The 20,727-nt window shown below is 37.6% G+C and overlaps 1 protein-coding gene across 2 annotated transcripts in view; it reads left to right on the forward strand.

The window, feature by feature from the left end:
• The window catches only part of LOC103475368 (rho GTPase-activating protein 26), a 64,331-nt gene that overhangs the window by 32,459 nt on the left and 11,145 nt on the right, over positions 1 to 20,727 (forward strand). For both annotated transcript variants that reach the window (XM_008426937.2, XM_008426938.2), the window contains 16 exons: positions 538 to 633; positions 2,690 to 2,751; positions 3,269 to 3,340; positions 6,484 to 6,585; positions 6,676 to 6,786; positions 7,058 to 7,162; positions 7,534 to 7,663; positions 7,931 to 8,031; positions 8,352 to 8,446; positions 10,304 to 10,382; positions 11,869 to 11,905; positions 12,811 to 12,876; positions 14,266 to 14,340; positions 14,417 to 14,501; positions 14,651 to 14,709; positions 19,894 to 19,999. In XM_008426937.2, the coding sequence (XP_008425159.1) occupies positions 538 to 633; positions 2,690 to 2,751; positions 3,269 to 3,340; positions 6,484 to 6,585; positions 6,676 to 6,786; positions 7,058 to 7,162; positions 7,534 to 7,663; positions 7,931 to 8,031; positions 8,352 to 8,446; positions 10,304 to 10,382; positions 11,869 to 11,905; positions 12,811 to 12,876; positions 14,266 to 14,340; positions 14,417 to 14,501; positions 14,651 to 14,709; positions 19,894 to 19,999 (1,381 nt within the window). The remainder of the gene's footprint in view (positions 1 to 537; positions 634 to 2,689; positions 2,752 to 3,268; positions 3,341 to 6,483; positions 6,586 to 6,675; positions 6,787 to 7,057; positions 7,163 to 7,533; positions 7,664 to 7,930; positions 8,032 to 8,351; positions 8,447 to 10,303; positions 10,383 to 11,868; positions 11,906 to 12,810; positions 12,877 to 14,265; positions 14,341 to 14,416; positions 14,502 to 14,650; positions 14,710 to 19,893; positions 20,000 to 20,727) is intronic.

Below are 20,727 nucleotides of genomic sequence, written 5' to 3' on the forward strand. Positions count from 1 at the left end.
AGAAACGTATGAATAATGTGTCTCCGTTTGTGCCTTCCTCGTTATCCTGCCCCTATTTCACTCTGAGCCTGTGTGTGCGGCTGACCTCAGCCAGCCCAGCAACAGGAAATGCTGTAGTGAAGCCAAATCTGCCCGTGAGTTATAATGCAAGAGAAGCCAAACTTGCTGCGAGTGTCTATCTCCTTGGCGCTTTTAGTGCCTTATGTTTTATTTGGATTCACATGCAACTGTTGAAGGATTTTTACTGCCTTATGTGGCTAATGTGACTTAAGGTTAATAGAACTTTTTGAACCTTTGCAGCACGAACATATGTGCAGATAAACAAGAGATGTCATAACATTATTATAAGAAACTGCAATAGAAGGCAGGTTTCTAACATATTTAAAGGCAGCGTTTACACAAACATGCGATGCCTTTTATGAGTCTATGCAACCGATTACATCCACAATCACAGTTTAAGGTGAATTTAATTTAGAAATGCATATTATTTGTAATGTGCCTCAGTTAACATGACTTTTCTTATTTTTCTGTTGTCAGGTTTGTCGACAGCAAAGAGGAAGTTTGCAGACTCTCTCAACGACTTCAAATTCCAGTGTATTGGTGATGCTGAAACAGATGACGAGATATGCATTGGTGAGTGTGTTGAAATGTTACCGTAGAAATCGGTGTGTCAGAAAATGAATGCCTGTGAATGGATTCATGACAATGCTGTGTAGAAGAGAACAGGCATGTCAGATCATTTTTAAAAGCCTCCTCATATATTTTTCACTTTTCATCTGCAAAGATGTTTTCAGATTCCCTGATTTATTTTGGGATTAAACTTTGTCTGTAGTAAACATTTAAACAAAACAAAAGTTATCATGATGAGACAGTCTGTGGTACATTTTGACCACTATTCAAAAGGATTTCAGCACCAAGTATTTGTTCTACAGCTCATGTCTTTGCAGATGGTAGTGGGGGGTGTAGGGAGTCACTTTAAGTGTCCTAATTTATCTTAGGAATTCATCTTTTAAAATAGATGCAAATCTATTTGCCATAAAATAGTATTATAGATTTATTAAGTTTGTGAGTTCTTCGCTCATTTAACTCTTTCAGATTTCACCCATTAGGAGTAAAACCTGATCCAATCCAGAGAAGATTGGATCAGAACAAATGAACTGCCCCTTACACCTACAAGCAAACTGCAAGAAGTCAAATACTTTTTCATAGCACTGTGCCTTCTCTTTTAGTTTTTAATTGAAAAATACAACACAGGGCAAATTCTCAAAAAGCACACAGAAATACCTCTTCTTTTTGCTTTCACTGTCTGGCTGAGGGCTACTGAACGCACACTGGCTCTCATGTCAGACTCTACTTTTCACATATTGGTTTCATAAAGTCAGAGCTTTGCTCCATTCCTGAGTTTTATTTCAGTTTTGAATTTTTAGTTATGCTGTGACAGTTTTCTGGTAGCAGTTTGTTTTTATTGTGTCATAATAAGTTATTTCAAAGCTACATTTACTGGCAAAGGGATTACCAAGAAACTAAAACTGTATGAATCACAAAACAAACTAATGGTGCGGTTTATTATGATATTTACTGTCTTTCTGAAGTCAAGTGAGATGCACATCTGTTTTTCCTTACCATTTCAGAGGAGTAGCAAATGCAGCAACGCTTAATGTTTTTCAAATTGACATTTCCTCTGCAGATTTAAAAGATTTCAAAAGAAGTATATTTTAATCCAAGAAAGTGCAAATCAAACTTTGATCTATCTTTTTTTTGTTTTTAATTGCTAGAACCTCAGACACAAAAGTATTCAAYGAAGAAACAAAGAAATAAGTCACTTTTTAAGAGTTGCAGACCTAAAGCTGACAGAGTCAGCCTAATATCAATGTTGTTGTGCTGTAGAATAAAACTATTAATTCCCAGTACTCATCTGGACAATTTATGTTCAGACATCCTGCTGTGTCAGTAGGAGTGCCGGCGCCACACCCCTCTCATGACTGCCCGGCTCTGTCTGTGCGGGCCGCGGCTCCGGGCTTCGCTCTGTCCCACCCACTACTGTTGTTTAACTATCCCCAGTTATCTTTCCTGAACAGCTTGACACTCAACTGGGCTGAACTGTTGTTTGTGTGGAGTATTCATAGACATGTCAGGACTGATATTCTCCCTGCTACAGACTCTGCTGCTGCAAGGTGATGCATATTAAGAAACAGGTGAAATTAAGATATAATTCTACATGCCTGGATAAAATATTTGTAAAATCTGACTGTAAAGCAGTAGTGATTGTGATTCCTCTGGAAGCTGTCATTTTCACAAGTACTCCCCCTTTCTGCACGTGCTCAGTATGAGCTGAAGTGTGTCTGTGTTTGTATATGCGCCTGAAGTGTCAGACAGGCAGAGGCAACTCAAGTGGAAACTCTGACCCAAACAATGTAGGAGTGTCTCGCTTGCCARTGATCYGGGAAACTGTGTTCWCTGTGAAAACATCAGACACAATCCCTCTGAAGAGGGATCTCAGTCCCAGTTAATTTCTTGAGTTTTTTAAATTCCATTCAAACCCACCTGTTGGCATTTGCCTGTATATATACTAAAAAATAATCTGAACTGGATTGAATTAAAGTTTTGTTTCAAAGTTACACCCCTTCTTGTTTTGTTTATTGTTTTCATCTGTCTAATTTGTTGCTTTCACCAACTCGACTTTCCTCAGCCAAGTCACTTCAGGAGTTTGCAACTGTCCTACAAAACCTGGAGGATGAAAGGACAAGGATGGTGAGTGACTAAAGCATTGATTACTTTTAGTACATATTAGGATATTTCTGTTTTGCTTTTTTCCTTTATTTGACATAAGAAAATCTTTGGTCAAAACATGAAGACCGTTGTTCCTTATGTTGTACCATATTCAAATTTACAAGTAAGTTTTGGCCTCTGTGATCTTTGTCTACTACACAAAATTTCAGCGTAGTCTGGAAAAGTAACAACAATTCTGGAATTTATTTTCACATTTAAATAAGGATTTGATGATATAAAATCTTTAATATTTTATAAGATATAGTCATATCTTGTGATATTTTGCATTAAATAATTTGTCTCTTTGCTAGATTTTGTTAATGTTCTCTGAACTTGAACAGCTCTAGTTTGATGATTATTAAGTTCAAATCACACATGCCGTAAGATATGCTGCAGCTGAATGAGAAACATGTCTCTGTGTGTGTGTGTGTGTGTGTGTGTGTGTCTGTGTGTGTGTGTGTGTGTGTGTGTGTGTGTGTGTGTGTACACCCTTCTGTAGATCGAAAACGCCAACGATGTGTTGATTATTCCACTGGAGAGGTTTAGGAAAGAGCAGATCAGTGCAGCCAAGGTAAGAGGAGCAACTGTGTACTATCACAGGACCAGTCCCAGAAATGGACATACATGAGCTGTGAATGAGTATTGATGTGTCCACACTGCCAGTGAAACATTGATCAATAAACTTTTTTTTTTGTTGCTCTTGTTGGACAGCACACAAAACCTTGATAGAGGTTGTATGCTTTTTAAAATATATCTCACATAGCTCTCATATTTACAGAAAAATATTTAAAATGTTTCATGTTTGTGCTTGAAAAGGTAAAGGAAGATGGGAATAAAACTTGCTTATAAAAAGCTGCAGTAAGAATTGCCATACATATGTAGGTAAACTACTTTTGGAAGAACTTGGACAATATCTGAGAACCCACTGCTGCCTCTGCCTCACCATTAATCCCATTGTAAAGGGAAAAAAATCTTATATTGCAAGCAGGCATTTTTAATTTGATTTAAAATAATGATGAGTGTGTACCAAAATACAGCGTTGGTAGCTCCAGACCCAAAAATAGATCAGGGTTGTAAAATCAATCCCAACAATCCCCAAACAGGAGATTTTTTCAGGTTCAACACATTTTCTGTGTAGTAAATATGACAGACTATAATCTTCCTTTATTAGGTCATGGTAAGCTTGATCCATGCAGTTAGTAGCTGAAGGACCTAAATAAGCAACGGCACAAATTTCCATAAAACATTGTTTGTAGTCCACAGTTGACCATTCTCTTTGTTTTCAGTCATTGTCTGATCGTGGCACAGTGATCGGATGTACAGTCTCTAGGTCACAATGATAATCCTAGTTAAGCACTAAGCGAACTGGTTTGACACAGTTTGACCTACTGCTGAAGAAACACATGTGAGGTGAAGGCACAGCTCTAGTTGTACATCCTAACATTATTCCCAGATGAATTTGAGGATCATGAAAATATTTGTGAAACTCAAACCAGCGTTTGTACAGGATGTGCCTCTGGTAATGTGATGCCACTCTTTGTTCTCTTTTAACAATGCTTGAATTAAGTAAATATGTTCAGAATCAACAATGAGCACAAACAAATATGTTTGGTGTAAATTACTGATAACCTATCCCTGCACATTAGACAATCTTCTTCGCTTCCTGCTTTTAATGTGTGTTATAAATAACTTGCACCTATGTGTGGCTCTTTGTTTCAACCGTGGTTATTTCAACGTGATTTAATTTAGTGCGTTATGTTAAAACTTGACACCTTTTCAGTTATTTTTCTTTTAGGTTTCAGTCTTTTTGTGAAGGAGTTTCCCCAGAATGTTTCAGTTTGTCATGGTAATGTTTATCCATCTCAACTAATTTCTCCAAATCTCTGAGATCATGAGGGCAGCTGTTATCCAAACTGAGAATCCCAGAGCATGATGCTTTCTCCACTGCGCTTCATAGTGGGTTTGGTGTTTTATGGTGAAGCACAATGTTGCTTTTGGCACAAAAGTTCTTGTTGGTTTTCATAAAACCATAACACACTTTGGGAGATTGTAACCAAAACGAGTGTTTTTTCTGGAAAAAAAAAGGCTTCTGTCCTGCTTCTTACATGGGAAATTCATCAGATTGTTGTCACATAAATACCACAACCTAGTGGGAAATGGCTGCAGCTCCTGCGGTGTTGCTGTCGGCCTCTTGGCTGCCTCTTTGTCCCAATTGCCCTCAATTGTTTTGAAATTTAATCTGCATGTTTACACAAAAATATATTTAGTGGAATTATTGCAACAGTTTGTTTGGATTTGAAAATTATTAACCCAGATATCCCATAAACTGTCTTTAAGACCTCCTCAACAAAATACCTGCTCAGTAAAATTAGATATATTTTAATTCAGTAAGATAAATAACCAAATGAGGTGATTGCTTGCCTGAAGTGTGATCATGTATTGTTAAGCTTTGTGAGATTTCTGTGATTATTTACTTGGGATATTGAATCAGCGGTTTATGCCGACATTGTAGATGTGATGAGTCAACCTAGTGCTGATGTWGGATTCTGTAAAGAAATATTTCTTGGGCCCTCTCAGGAAAGATCACATCCTCATCTACTGTACCACACTGCCACCTGCTGGTGGGGAAAAATGAATACTTTTTTCTTCATCAAAATTATTTTTTAAATACAAGTATTGAAAAAGAACAGCAATYTGGCCTTTAGCTGGTTTTATTGAATTGCGGATGCTTCTTTATCTTTTACATGAAGCATGTGAAGTTTGCAATAAAACCTTTACAGAAGTTGGTTGCAGAGATAGTCATTTCAGAYTGAGTCTTTACAGGGAATTAAGGAGGCAGACTTTGAACAGAGGCCTTGATATTTAGAGTYGGACTCATCCTTCCTGATGTGCTCTGCAGCTGTTTCCTAATTCCCATCTGGACCAGTGGAAAGACACAGCTGTTTGTTGCTTAGTTTGAACACTTTCCCCCAGTATATTTAAACTCTGTGTCTACACCCAGCTTGTCATCTGACCATGTGCCTTTGTCCATGTGCTGAAATACTCTATTGTTTGATAAACAGCTGGGCTCCCACGGAGGACAGTCTGAGTCTGAGTCCTGTGAAAAAAAATTAAAAATGGACATATTCTATGTAGAGGAAAAAACCTCCAGAAATGTTTAGGCTCTTTGCTCATAAAACAGCYGAACAGCTGCTGCTTCTGCTTCTTCCTATTTTTATTATTAATATTATTGAGGGTTGTATATATGTCGACTGTGCCAATGAAAGATTAGTCAAATCCTCTTTGCAAATGCCAGAAAGCTTATTCTGTTATTGACTCTTGATTGCTGGTGTTTATTCAGTTGGATGATTAAAGTTTGAGGAAACACAACACAACTGATCCAACACTAKCTGGTCTACATGTGCTGAGTGGAAAATTGACATATTGGAGGAGAAAGTTCCATCTGAATTGAGATTATTAAAGTTTCGCTGCTTGCAGAATCTTATCTTGAGATGGGACTCAGATGGTTTTTAATGGGTACAGCAACWCAAATATGTGGCTTAATCTGCAAATGCATTTTCTTACAAACATTGTACCATTTAGAGGGAAATATACAAGATTTCCAACAGTTATGTTTATAGTGCAGGGAACTTCTTTTTGTTGTTACACCTTGTTTGTGTGAGGCTTCTTCTATATTGATTGAAAATCCGTATTGTGTTGTATTCTGTGTGGCAGGAAGCCAAGAAGAAATATGACAAAGAGACAGAGAAATATTGTGCAGTGCTAGAGAAGCACTTGAGCCTTTCAGCAAAGAAAAAAGAGTCCCATCTACATGAAGTAAGGACATTTGTCTGCGTCTACATCTCTTGAGTTTCTACTTCTGTCCCTGTGATTTACCACTTGTATGCATTTTATTTTCTGTTTTAGGCGGACAACCAGGTGGATCACGTGAGGCAGCATTTCTACGAAGTTTCTCTGGAGTACGTCTTTAAGGTGCAAGAGGTCCAAGAGAGGAAGATGTTTGACTTTGTGGAGCCTGTAAGACAACACCGCATTTTGTTATTTACCTTAGTGTAATATATGTGTTCCTTTAACTTATCTGCTGAATGGTTTGCATTACACCTTGATGTGTCTTCTTTTGGTACCAAACAATGATTGAATTTTAGTTGAGGGCATCTCAACTGTGGGTTTTGAAGATATAAAAGAAAGTTGTTGCCCACATTGCTAAGAAAAAGTGTTTTTTAAAATTATTATTATCATTTGCCTGCTCATCTTATCCCCTCTTTGTTGTTGTTGGGCTTTGTTTCAGCTGTTGGCATTTCTTCAAGGCCTGTTCACCTACTATCATCATGGCTATGAGCTGGCAAAGGACTTCAACCACTTCAAAACTGATCTCACTATCAGCATACAGAATGTAAGAACCCAAARACAAACATGTATTAGACTTCTGTTTAGGTGTAGTTGGGACTACAGATTAATTGAAATCCTTTGTGTATTCATTGTTTCCAGCTGTTTGGTGTCCTGTAAGCAGTTTTTAATTGTTATGCCATAACAAYGCTATATTTGTTCTGGAGTCATGACTGTAAATGTGTAGAATTTGCCTACATGATATTACCAGGAACTAAATGCTTTGATTGAAGTTTCTCTCTCTAAATGCTTTTGACTGTGATTCTGCCTGTGTCAAGTTTCCTGTGTTTTCTATCAAATCATTACCTGATTTGATAGAAAACAAATCAGGTAATGTGTAATCAGTACGGATTTTGCTTCTTGTACTTGTGCGTACAGACAAGGAACCGTTTTGAGAGCACAAGGTCTGAGGTTGAGAGTCTGATGAGGAAGATGAAGGAGAACCCTCATGAGCACAAGAGTGTCAGCCAGCACACCATGGAGGGCTACCTGTTCGTGCTGGAGAAGCGTGAGTAAAAGCCCACCTCGGTTTCTGCTTGCAGAAACCACCTCGTACCTCTGACCTGACAGCAGGCAAGGCTTCCTGTGGTTTCCATGGTAACACATTTTATCCCTGAACCTGGACCTACTCAGCTTTTTTTTTTTTTTTTTTTTGCTGCTATTGTGTTACTTCTGTCTATCTTTGTCTCTTTGACCTTTTCTCTTTATTCCTCCATTCTCTTGTCCTGTCTGGTGCAATCATTCATCATCTCAGCTCTTGTTCTTTATTCCTCAGGTCCTTTTGTTTCTACCTGGGTGAAGTACTACTGCACTTACCACCGTGAGCCCAAGAAGTTCGCCATGGTTGTGTTTGACCCCAAATCAGGGGGAAAAATGGTGAGTGTGTCACTCACCAATCAGAGTTCTTGACCTCATTTTAAACCATAGTCTGTAATTTGTTATGTGATAGACCAATGAAAAGTAGCACTTCACTTTGAAGCATAAAAACTTTAGCAAGACATTTTCAGTCAGAAATGTAGAACGTCAATTAATCTGCAGCTTCAGAAAGAGCGAAGTGATTAATCTTTGCTTCAGTTTACTTCATCAAGCTAACCTCCTTCACCATGTGAAATGCTTGTTTAATTGAAATACCTGTTTGTGTGAATGTTATTATTGGACTACAGTGCTGTGCTTTTCCTCTCTCTTTTGTTGATCAGGGTGAGGAGGAGAGTTTCATCCTGAAGTCGTGCACCAGGAGGAAGACGGAGTCCATAGAAAAGAGGTTCTGTTTTGATGTCGAGGCCATGGACAGGTTAGAGAATTTGTTGTTTGATCACCTGCTTCATCTTTTTAAATGACAAGATGCTGAAACCATTTTCCTTTCACCTACTCATCTGTTATCACTTGAATTTATTTGTACTGATAGGTGGATCTAAAACAACTTGAAATATCATTGAGACATTTATTTATTTTAACAATTTAGTTCAAAAAGTAAAATTATTACGTGTACAAACTGAAATAGCTAGGGTTTATTTCTGCTAGGGGTAATGGTTTTTACTCATAGCTGCAAAAACTCAGGATTAAACAAATAAAAAAGGAATATTTTATCATTTTTCCCAAATTCTTGAATGATATTAGCTCTATAATTCTGTTAATCTTGCAGTAATACCTGTTGGCTGTGTATCTTTTTTCAACCATACTTTTTCCTTCCACTCAACTCTCCATTAATATCCTTGAATGCAGCACTTTGTGAACAACCTGCTTCAGTAGTAGTGACCATTTGCGACTTTCCAAACAGTTTTTCACCTAAAATCACAAAAATCATTCACATTTTCTAAGAAACAGAATATTGGGATTCATTATGACCTAGCCTAATGTAATCTAACAAAAGTAAGCACTTAAAAATATTGTTTTGTTGAATCTTTATAAAAGAGTTTTTCATTTTAACTGATTTGAATAATTAACCTACTGATGTTCTTATTTATTTCTTATTTATTGAGCTGAACCTGTATATTAATTTAACACATCTGATTCCCAACATGTTAGGTTTTGCAGTGTTGTAATTTGCCCCCACAGACACATGAGGGTGCTATTGGCTTAATCAAGAAGAAACCTGGTGGCTCTCTGTCTGCGCCGTCCTTCCTTTAGCTCTTCCACATTTTCCTCTACATTACCTCCTAAAACTCCTTTTGCATTTCTTCCCCTTTACGTCTTTTTGATTGGTGTTTTCATACTGTTTTTACATTACACAAAGTATAAATGCTTCTAAAAGACGAGTATTCTGTCTCTTGTGGCTTAACAACTTTTTTTTTTTAAACTTTGGACTATACAAACTGATAATATAGCTTCCAAGTTTTTCACCTTAAATCTCCACCACTATTAGAACAGGCTGAGAAGTTTTACTTACCTTGCAGCAGAGGCTGCAGGATGTGACTGTGCTTTCTGGTCAGAGTGCGTCTGGATGAGTGATGTCCTGTATCGGGGCAGTGGATCATGATTGGCGCAGAGCGTGGGAGCAAGAGGAAGATGAATGTTCTCATGCTGACAGAGTGACTAGAGCAGGATCGATTGTGAACTTGTAAGAAGGCAGAGACAGATTTAGCTAATGAGACTGTGTGAGTGACGGAGATGTGAGAATACACAATGAACGCTGCTCCCCTCAGAATGATTCGTCTTCTCTTCGTGGATTAATAAATTCTTGCTAGCTGATGAATATTTCAGGGAACGTACATCATCTGCCTCTGATCCTTTTATGGTGAAAAATCTGATCTCAGCAGCTGATCATCAGATTTAAGCAGATTAGAATCAGAACTCTCAAACGTGCAACAGAACACGTTTTGCAATTGGAGGGAAAAAAATAAAATTTTCATATTCAAATCAGTCTGAAAGTTTTTTAAAGGTGTTTTTTTTTTTTCTTCTACAGAGTTTTGCAAATAAAATGTCATGATTACAGGTATACTTTACTCATAAGGCATTTGTTCCTGTGCAAAATGTGCTATTTGGATGTGCTACTTCATGTGCATTTGGCCAGTACTGGGAAATTTGTTGATCTAACAGCCTCTAACTGAAAATGTTTGCCACTTACCATAAAATTTAAAACGCTAATGTGCCTTGTGTGTGTGCGTGTGTGTGTGTGTGTGTCTGCATGCGTGTGTGTCTGTGTGTGCAGACAAGGCATAATCACCATGCAGGCTCTGTCTGAGGAGGATCGCAGGTTGTGGATGGAGGCTATGGATGGTAGAGAACCGGTAGGTTACCATGGTTACTAGTTTGTGCTTATATGACGAAGACAAACAGTGATGGAGACAAAGGAGGAGAGAAGGGGACATCATGTCCTCTGAGCTTTTGTGCAACTTTTCCACATGTGCAACAAATGGTTTAGTTTAGGCTTACAAACTTTACGTTTTGCTACTTTTAACTGTTTTAGTGCTGCTCTCTGCGCCCACGTTCAGAACCGTTCGTGTCTCGACACCTCCCTCATGTCCGCATGCAAACGGGCAAAGGTAATTGACACCACGCAAGCTGGAACGTGCAGCTGCAGAACTCAGGCGACCCGTTGAAAAATAAAATATGCTTGTGTTTTCTACCTCATCTGTAAAGCCACCTTTGATGTTCAGACATGTTTGTTTTGTAACTGTTACAGTTTAATCAGTTCAATCTGATTGAGCATTACAGCAGGATGAAGCCACCCTTGAAAAATAAGTTTTTAACATAAGCTTTATTTTCAAATTTTTATCCATCTAGTTTTTTTTTATGTGAATGTTCACTTTATTTTTAAAAGGCTTTACTAATTTAGTTCAGCTGTGCTTATTTGTGTCTATTCAACTTTCTTTGTTTCAGTCAATAATTTCAGTCTGTAAATGGGCAAAACTTGTAGACATACCCCAAAGCATGTGCAGCTGCAATTGCAGCAGATTATGCTATGCATTGACTCGAGGCAAACCTAAATATAAATAAATGCATGTCACATTTCTTTTTACGTGTATTTATAGAAGTGTTGAAAACTGCGCATCATTTATGCCTCACCTCGCAATTATCCAGTGCTTTGTGTTAGTTTGTGATAGTAAATCCCTCTTAAGTACACGGATGTTTGTGGAAAATGTTCAAGGGGTGTGAAAATGTTTTCAACACCCTTTGAAACTTGAAAGTTTGAAATTGCTGACTTAAGCCCTTTTTGGACTGACCTTCCCCCATAATGTGGGCTGTGCACACAGTAATACCCTCGGAGTAATTTTCAGAACATTTATTCAACACATATTCGCATGGATGTGACTTTACCTCATTACTGCAGATAAACCACTGATTATTTACACAGTTGTTTTCATGAGTCACATTTCTACCTCAACCTCTTTTTTGAGATAGAACCATAAACTGTCAAACTTTTACCCTTACCTTTGTAAAAAGCAAAACCATTTAAGTGCATACTCAACCTTGAGTGTGAATTACATTATCAAATAAAAAAAAATTGTCTTATGAATAAAAGTCCTTTAATTTTGCTATAGATAACACACAAAAGCAATAATTTTCTATTTTGCTGTGCAGATATGGCTAATTGGATTTACAGGATGTTCTAAAACCAAAATTAAATGTGATGGCTGGATGCATTTTTCCAATAGCATGTACATATTAATAACCTGTTAAAGATTTTGCATTTGCACCAAGAGGGAAGGTTTGCTAGGGAACGTTTTATTCATGAGAAAGAATAACTTATTCTAATTGTTCTCTTGTTTTCAGGTGTACAATCTCAACAAAGACAACCAAACTGAAGGCAGTAAGTAGATCAGATTCAACATTTATTCATACAAAGGGTTTGGAGATTACTATATTTGAACTGGAAACACATTTTTAACCTTGATGCAGTGAGCTGCTTCTCGTGTCTAAACAAACGTGTTGAAAAGCACAGTTCAGTTGTGATAAAAAAATCATCAGGCCCTTTCAGCTGGCCTCAGGGTGGGATTTAGACACGTTCGTCTGAACTCAATGGTTGCTTTGTCCATTTGTCAGAACACATCTGGATTTTGCTCAGTTGTGAACCCTTAAAGTGGAGTATGTGTGCATAAAGTTTGTCTGTAAGATATATAGATTTCCTAAATGTACGGCAGAGAAAATGGGCCCAATTAGCAAAAGTAATATTATTAAAGTAATGTTTTTATTTTCTTACATACACAAAAATCTCCCTATTTACTAAACATTCATATAGCTTTAATAAGAATTAAAGCTATATATAAATGAGGCAAACGGAAAAAAAGTAATGACATTAATTCAGGGAGAGCAAAGTTTTGGAGTAAAATAAAACAAAAACATATGGTGCGATGACAGATGAGTGCTTAGGAGTAAAAGAATATAGGCGACCATTGATGCTTTTCTCCTGTGGGGTTGTTTAATCTGGTCAGGTTTCGGTTCTCGGTTGGAGGAAAACTGAGATGGACGGCCTGCCTGAATATTGCGATTGAACAGATTTTTGATTTTCCTACAAATATTTAGGAATGCAATTAACTTTTTGCAGCTGTCCAACTCTCCAAGTTTGAAATCAAGCTCTTAGCCCAAAAGACAAGCTTGAAAGGAGAAGAAATGTTTTCAAAGTGTATAAAAATCTAAAGTAGGAAGAGCCTGTCGTCATGTATTTTTTATAAGCTGCTAATCGCCTCATGATCCTTGTTTGTCTCTCATCAACAGTGGCCCAGCTGGATGTTACTGGGTTCAACGTCATGAAAAAATTCATCTACGCTGTGGAAACTCGAGGTAAAATGTTAACAGTATATCTGTTTGTTTGACCTCCTTCTTCATTCATGTGGTTTATTTTACTTTTGCATATATTTAGTTGACATCTGCTTGCCCCAGTTGGCATGGATCTTTTTATTTTATGTTTATTTCAGGAAAGTGCTTCATGTAAAAATCCATTTATAAAATGTTGTTGAGCTCCTATTCTGAGAAGTCTTAGAAAAGGGACACAACTTTGTAAATCATTACTACATTATATTTGGTGCACATTATCTATTTACTGAGCCTTTCATCAAGCTGTACCAAAACAGACGTAACTGTCAAACAAAACCAAACAATGAAAACAAATGTCCATGAACCAGTAAACACTGAGGGAATTAATACTGTGGATTTGATCCCGGTACACTAACAGAATGACACTATATATGTAAATAATGGTGTTTCTATTGTTGGAATAACACTTTTATGTACTTAGCGTGGCACCCTTGAGATTGCAAGTCATGTTGAAAAAGTTGAAGTCTGGCAGGAATGAAATTGAAGCTACCACCTTATGAGTATGCGTCTCTTTGATGTTTCTGGACACTCCTGGCCTTCAGATGTCCCCCTAAAATGTCACAGTAAAGGTCTGCATGTTAGAAATGAAAAAAAAAAAAAAACACCACCTTATTTCATCCAATGCCCTTAGAGCAGCTGTTGCTGCCTTCTTTATGCCTCTTCACTCTTCAGGAGATACATTCACACTGTGCATGATGATGTCATTTGTTTTTAATTATTTAACTAAATTCAGTTTGGATGGTGAAACGAGCTGAAATTTACTAATAAAGTAATTTATTACCTTAAATTCTGACTGGCCTTGTTTAGATTCATTACAATTGTCCCCTCCACATGGGGCAACCCAAGGTGAAGATCAAAGCTGTAAATGGGGTGTGTTTGCTAAATGCTGAGATTCCGCTGAAATTGTGTACTTTGACCTCAATACTAAAACATTGAGCTCTTCAACAACAAAATCTTCAAATTAGTTTGGGAATCAAAGTATGAATATCTGGAGAAGCCCCTCATTCTCACTGTTAGGTACGGTGTAGAGAAAGTCATACTGCAGGCCTGTTTCCCTTCCCTAGGCTCTAGGGACCTTGTTAGAGCAAATGACATTCTCAGCTCTTGACATTGTTACTCCAATAAATTATATATTTATTTTGTGCTTGTAGGACATTATGGGTGCAACTATTTGTGGAGGTTTCTGTACCTCTAAAAGGCAAATTTAACTATAAAATAGAAAAAAAATACAGCTTTTTGTGTTTCAGTTCACTACATGAGATCTACTGAAGAACAGTCAATCTTCTATATACCTTGTTTAATAATTACCTAAAATGTCTGCAGCATGACTTCCTTATTTCGTCTCTGCGTCTTCAGGTATTGATGAGCAGGGTCTGTACAGAATCGTTGGCGTAAGCTCCAAAGTACAAAAACTACTGAGCCTGACTATGGGTAAACACTGAAACGCACACATGAAAGCATGTACAAATCCATTTCGGGGAAACTGAGTCATATCTTTGTATTTCAGATCCTAAGACGTGTGCTGATGTGGAGCTGGACAGCCCAGAGTGGGAGATTAAAACAATAACGAGTGCCATCAAGCATTATCTAAGGTGTGTGTGGCAAAAATGGGCTCATTTCATTTATATCTCTTTAATAACTGGACACTCTTTGCTTGATTCATCTCTTAAGGAGACGGGCTATTTTATTTGCTTTATTAGCTGAGTAGATATTGGTTTATTTGTCATCTTGTGTTTTCCAGGATGCTGCCTGCGCCTCTCATGACGTACCAGTACCAGAGGAGTTTCATCAAAGCTGCCAGTAAGTCTCTTCTTATTGTGCACCTCATTTGCCTCCCAAATGCTCATGAAAACAGGACAGACAGTTATTCAAAAAAAAGATACACAAAGTCCTACAAAGAGCAATCCAGTGGCTGACTTTTTGGTTTGTTGCTGATTTCAGATTAAATCCTCTTGAATCGTCCCAGACAGTTTTGGTACGGATTAAGCATGGATTTTGATATTTTCTTTGTAATATGTGAGTTTTTTCCCCTTATTATGTTTTAGGAGATGCTTAGATTAGTTTAAAACACAGCAGCATATGAACCAGCATATGAATGAGATAAATGGGGATTATTTTAGCCTTCTGGTTCTTTTTTTGTGATGTCTGTGACGCAGATTTCCTCCAGCCTGCGTGTGTGTGTGCTTGCGCAGATGAGAAGTATACAGACTCAAATTTGACATGAAGGACGAAAGCCACGGGCTGCTAAACTTAATGGTACAAACTAGCTGAAGTATATTTTTTCGGGTTATTTATTGCAAAAGCCCAACTTAAAAAAATATTTGTTTCATATGTAGAGCGCCTATTGAAGGAAAAAAAAACTTGGCTTATTCTGTATTTTAAAAGATTGATTATCACAACTGTCCAACAGCCAAAGCAATCGTTTCAGCCCAGTGCATTCCTCGCCTGCTGCTGCTGGGATACAAAATAAACTCTTACAAGCAGAGGCTGGCCCACATTTTCTTCCACAAGTCATCAGAACCATCAGATCCGCTTGGATTTTTTTAAGTATTTTTATAGAAATTTGAAGTGTACAGTCAAGATTTTATAAGTTTAATTTGTTATAAAAAATAGTATTGTCATCCACCTGAAGTGATAGACGAAGAAAGGAAAGCATCAATCAGTGAAGCAGCCTAAAGATCTGTGGTAGCTCTGGAGGAGCTGCAGCTACAGTGAAATGCCTCAGATAAAGACCTATTTCTGTGTTAGTATGGCACAATCAAAGTCCAGACCCAAATCCACCTAACATTTTGCATCAAATGTTAGAAAATCCCGTTTGCTGATGCAGCCCATCCAATATGACTGAGTTTCAGTACAAGCAAAAATATCATCTCTAGGTTGTAGAGACATTCCCTAAGAGACTTAATGCTGTTATGGCTGTGAAAGGCAGTTCTGCAAAGTAGTGACTCTGTGGGGTGGTTGACTACAAATGCATGCCACACTTTTCAGATCATTATTTATGAAAAAAAAWTTTTAAATCATTTATCCTAAGACGAAGGTCTGTGGTTGGAAGTCGACAGTATGTGAAAATGTTACAGTGGACATGAATATGTTTCAAATCAGTGCATATTTATATGCTCTTCTTTCTCATTTTTTTTTTACTTTATTTTAAAAAAGTATGATAAAATGTATTTTATTTTAATTGAGTTTGGCCGAAAAGGATGGGCAGACAGGTCTTCTATGTTTGACTGTAAATTCCTTTGGAAAGCTCAGCTGCAATGGGAACGAACTCCAGGAAATAACTCTGTGTCCCTGGCAACACTGCCAGGAAGTAGCTCCATACATAGCCAAGCCAACCAGARAGAGAATAAAAAGGCTGGTTATTTGTCTGTGTTAGGTTTGTGGAGTTTCAGCAATATTTAAATGTGGAACTTTCCTCCATGTAAGGCTTGGAATCGTTGTTGTTTAATTTCCCTATATTGAAATTTTGCACTATTTTTGGAAAGCTTCTGGTTATGTTAGATTTTGCACGGCATGAATCGGCACWTGGAAGAATGCGKCTGAGTTCTCGTATTTTTCTGTCTCCTGGCTCATCCCACAAGAAGCAGCAGAGCGCTATGAGGACGCTGTCCTGGTTTGAACTCCTGCTGCAGACTCCTCCCTCACTCCTCTCTTTCACATCCCAGCCACTTCCTCCCACCACCACCACCTCTCATTTTGCTCCTCCTCAAGTTTCCTCTTTGTTTACTCTCATCCTGTGTCAAATATCAGATTTAGACAAAAAAATCWGATTTTTTTTTGTCTCTTTCTTCTTTTTTTTTAAGTAAAAGAAAGAGATGTTGTGGGAACTGGTTTGGTGTAGAAGGAAGGGAAAATGAAGAGGAAGGGGAGGAGGAGTAGAAGGTGTGGTAGGATAGAATCTGTCTTTAATTCCTGTCTTTTGTGCTCACTGACAGGAGAATATCAGTTTATTAACTTTACTGGGTGCCTGCATCTGCTTGTAACATGTTTTTCCCATGAACCTTTTAACTTCCTCTGTTCACGTTAACTAATATGATTCTTTCCTAATATTCTTCTGTGAGGTTACACTTTTAAACCCTCTAAAACCAATCAATTTRTGATAGYGTTTTATATTAAATTGAGTGAAGAAATGAGAAATAATACAGTGGCAGTAGAAAACCTCTTAGCAATCAGCTGGACTAACAAGTTTGGATTTTCCATCCATTTTCTTACACCCTTGTCCCTCAGTGGGGTCGGGAGGGTTACTGGTGCCCATCTCCAGCTAGCGTACCGGGCGAGAGGCGGGGTCACCCTGGACAGGTCACCAGTCTGTCGCAGGGCAACAGAGACACACAGGACAAACAACCATGCACACACACTCACACCTAGGGGCAATTTGGAGAGGCYAATTAACCTGACAGTCATGTTTTTGGACTGTGGGAGGAAACCAGAGTACCTGGAGAAAACCCACSCATGCACAGGGAGAACATGCAAACTCCATGCAGAAAGACTGGGGCCGGGATTCGAACCCAGAACCTTCTTGCTGCAAGGCAACAGCTCTACCAACTGCACCACTGTGCAGCCYATTAGGATTTTCCTATTAAACAAATATTAACTGATATCTATCTTTTAAATCATCGCTTGGGTTCACCTGACAGGTGAAAGGATTTTTATTTTGCTCTTGGCTTTAGAGAATGGGTGGGACACAGTCGGTGCTTGATCAAGCGATACCTYTAAAACTGTTGACTGGTGCCTTTAAAACATATTTAATATGCAGTTGGTGCCTTTAACTCAAATTGAACGTTGTTCTTGACGGCTCTGAGACAGAGAGGTTATGGTACTTTATCTGGAGAATGTTTTGTCAGAGGAATCAGCTCCTGTAAATGGAGCAGTTTTTAAAATCAGCTTGATGGTGCTGATGGCATCAGATGCCATCTGTGTAAGTTGTTAAATAGAAAACGATGGGGGCGTGCTTCTTCACTTGCTTGACACCGCTGATGTGCTTTGCCCTTTATTCTCTCCCCTCATGTCAGTTCAGTGCTGAACTCTCTCTATCCACTAATTTGTAAAGCAAATGTCTTCACGCGCTGATGGGAAAGATTTGCATAACTGAGAAACTGTGAACAGTTTGAAATTATTTCTCAAACACTTTGTTTTTTTCCCATACAACCACATTGCTGCTTTTTGCAGACAGGGCCTCACAAAAATTATTCTTGTCCTTTGAACTTTTTAAAACTTTGTCATGTTATGACAGCAAATTTAAACATAATTTATTGATTTCTTAAAAAAATATTCTTGGATCTGTTCACAGTTAAAACCATGTGAAAAAAATAATGACATACCTACAAAATTCTTATTTTTTCCACTAAACAATGTTCATGTGTTGATGTCTGAACTAATTTTCTTTATCTCTGTGGCGAAAGGATTTAATTGCATTCAAGAAAAAATAACCAGACTGTCATTCAGTGGTAGGTTAGGGCATGAGCACAGCCGCAGCACACCAGCAATCTTGGGCTTGTATGGCAACATGCACTAATTGTGGGAAGGATGTGAGCACCATGTACAGAAGCATGATTGACACTGTTAAGACCTTCCTCCTGGCTCTGATTGGTTGTTTCTGAGAGCGGTGTATTTCTGCAAACGGCAGCAGGACCACTGGGACAACACAGACAAACTAGATTTTTTTCACAGATTATCTGTTTCATATTCTACTATCAGGATATACTAACAGTTTTAACAAATAAGTGAAGAAATTAATTTTTACAAACATTACCTMCTGCAGCTTGTAGTGTTCATATTAGGAAATGACAAGTAGGTGTCATATTTTTGATCAGATGACCATCTGTGTTGACACTGGATGTTTACTAGGACATGTTTAAGATGTCTCGCACTACTCTTCTTATACTCTCAATAATAGTTTTGGTTTATATTTTTGTCTTTGGCCTTTGCAGCATTTGACTTGATATGGAAATACTTTTAGTGCTAAAGTGTGTGAAAGAAGTTTCCAGCCCTGCAGTCGAGTTGGTGTTGCATTACTTCCTGCTGACAGCCAGATCCTCAGGGCTGATCTACTGTGAGCACTCTGTCATCTTTCTATTGACTTAGAGCTGTGATGCTTTAATAACAGGTCTGTCAGCCTTAACCATCAACAAGGCAAAGTCTCCAGCAGCTCAGACCAAAGAGATGAGTGATCTCCAGCAAATTTAATAGGTTACAGTGTTAATGTAAGATTTACAGTGTTAATGTCAAAATTTGTATGGATAGATTTGATATATGACTTGAATATTTATGCCATTTTGCCAGTTTAATAAATGCAACTTTCAGACTTTATATGCATTAATAAACTCTCTTTAATGCTAAAACACCTTCACTTTTTTACCCACTAAAATATTTATACCACATATCAACATTGGCTCAAATTGTCATATTGTTGCATCCCTAATTAATATAAACACAAATCAGGTAATGGTATGAATAATTTTGGATTTAACTTTATGCGTTTCTACAAATGCTGCTTCTAATTTCTGGTTCAATAAAAAATGTCTGTAAATGAGCTTTACTCTAGTTTTTTCAATACAACTCCAATTTGTAAAACTTTCTGACTAACAAATAATACAGTGCAGAGTTACATAATTCAGTTAAAAACTAAGAATGACAACATATCCTCTTTTTAAGCCACAATAGCTATGTGAAATTATTTCCTTTTGTGGACACCATAAAACAYAAAAGTGCAACATATGACAGTAACAATGTTGTTAATATATTTGCATTGTCAGTCAGTGAGTTAGTTTATTGGTAAATGATCTTAATAAAGAAATGCTCCTATGTGCAATAAATATATTGGGTGAAGCACAGAATGAGTTCATCATATTGTAATATTCCTGGTTCCTGGTCAGCAGCTACATAATTGGTTCATTCCTTTATATATTTTATAAAGTCCTGATGCGTCATGTCTCTTTTTCTCAAAGGAGCTCAGCCATTGCTGTTATATGTGTCTTCCTTCAGAGATGGACAATCCAGAGGCCAGAGTGACAGAGATCCATGCTCTTGTTCACCGATTACCTGAGAAGAACAGACAGATGTTGGAGCTGCTGATGAAACACCTGTCCAAGTAGGTGGAGATGAGCTGCACTCTGTTACATTTAAATTCTGACCCGGTAATGATACCAGTGATAGTGAACCTGTGTCCTCCAGTCCGTTAGGTGGAGTCCAGTATCTCTTGATCGGTTCTGCCATCAATTCTGGGGGAAAAAAAAAAACAAAAAAAAAACTTAGACTCAGTATAATTTCTATGTAGTTTGATGCATTGTGGGTTTACAATAGAAACCCTGGAGACAACAGGAGAATCTCTTTTCCCAGGTTTTCTGTTCCAGGGATTGGGAGTAATATTAAATCAGCAAAAAAAGAAGAAAAATAAAGACTACACCAGAAGAAAATGAAAGATATTGAATCTGCTAGTTAGAGTCCAGAACCAAATTTGACCAAAATGTCTTTGCAGTCACCTGAGGAGGGCTATAGACAAGATGTTTCTGCCAGGAATTTTTAGTCTCTCATTGAAAAATTAAAAGACCATCACAAATACAGATTTTGGTTTCTTACGATACAAAAAATCTGAAATTTATCTTTAATTAAATGTTATATGCACAGTAGATATATTGCATGTTGAAGTTCAGGTGGCTTTACTTTAAATTTTCTAATTTGTAAGTTGAAAAATCTGACTTCTGGATACAAAACATTATCAAAATCTAGTCACTGGCCTCTCTGACCACTCCTTATAATTGCTTTTCTCCCTCACCACATAAGCAACATGTTAAATTAATACACTTTAATACTCTGGAG

This window comes from Poecilia reticulata, linkage group LG14 (assembly GCF_000633615.1).
Source record: "Poecilia reticulata strain Guanapo linkage group LG14, Guppy_female_1.0+MT, whole genome shotgun sequence".
Classification (NCBI taxonomy): Eukaryota; Metazoa; Chordata; class Actinopteri; order Cyprinodontiformes; family Poeciliidae; genus Poecilia; species Poecilia reticulata.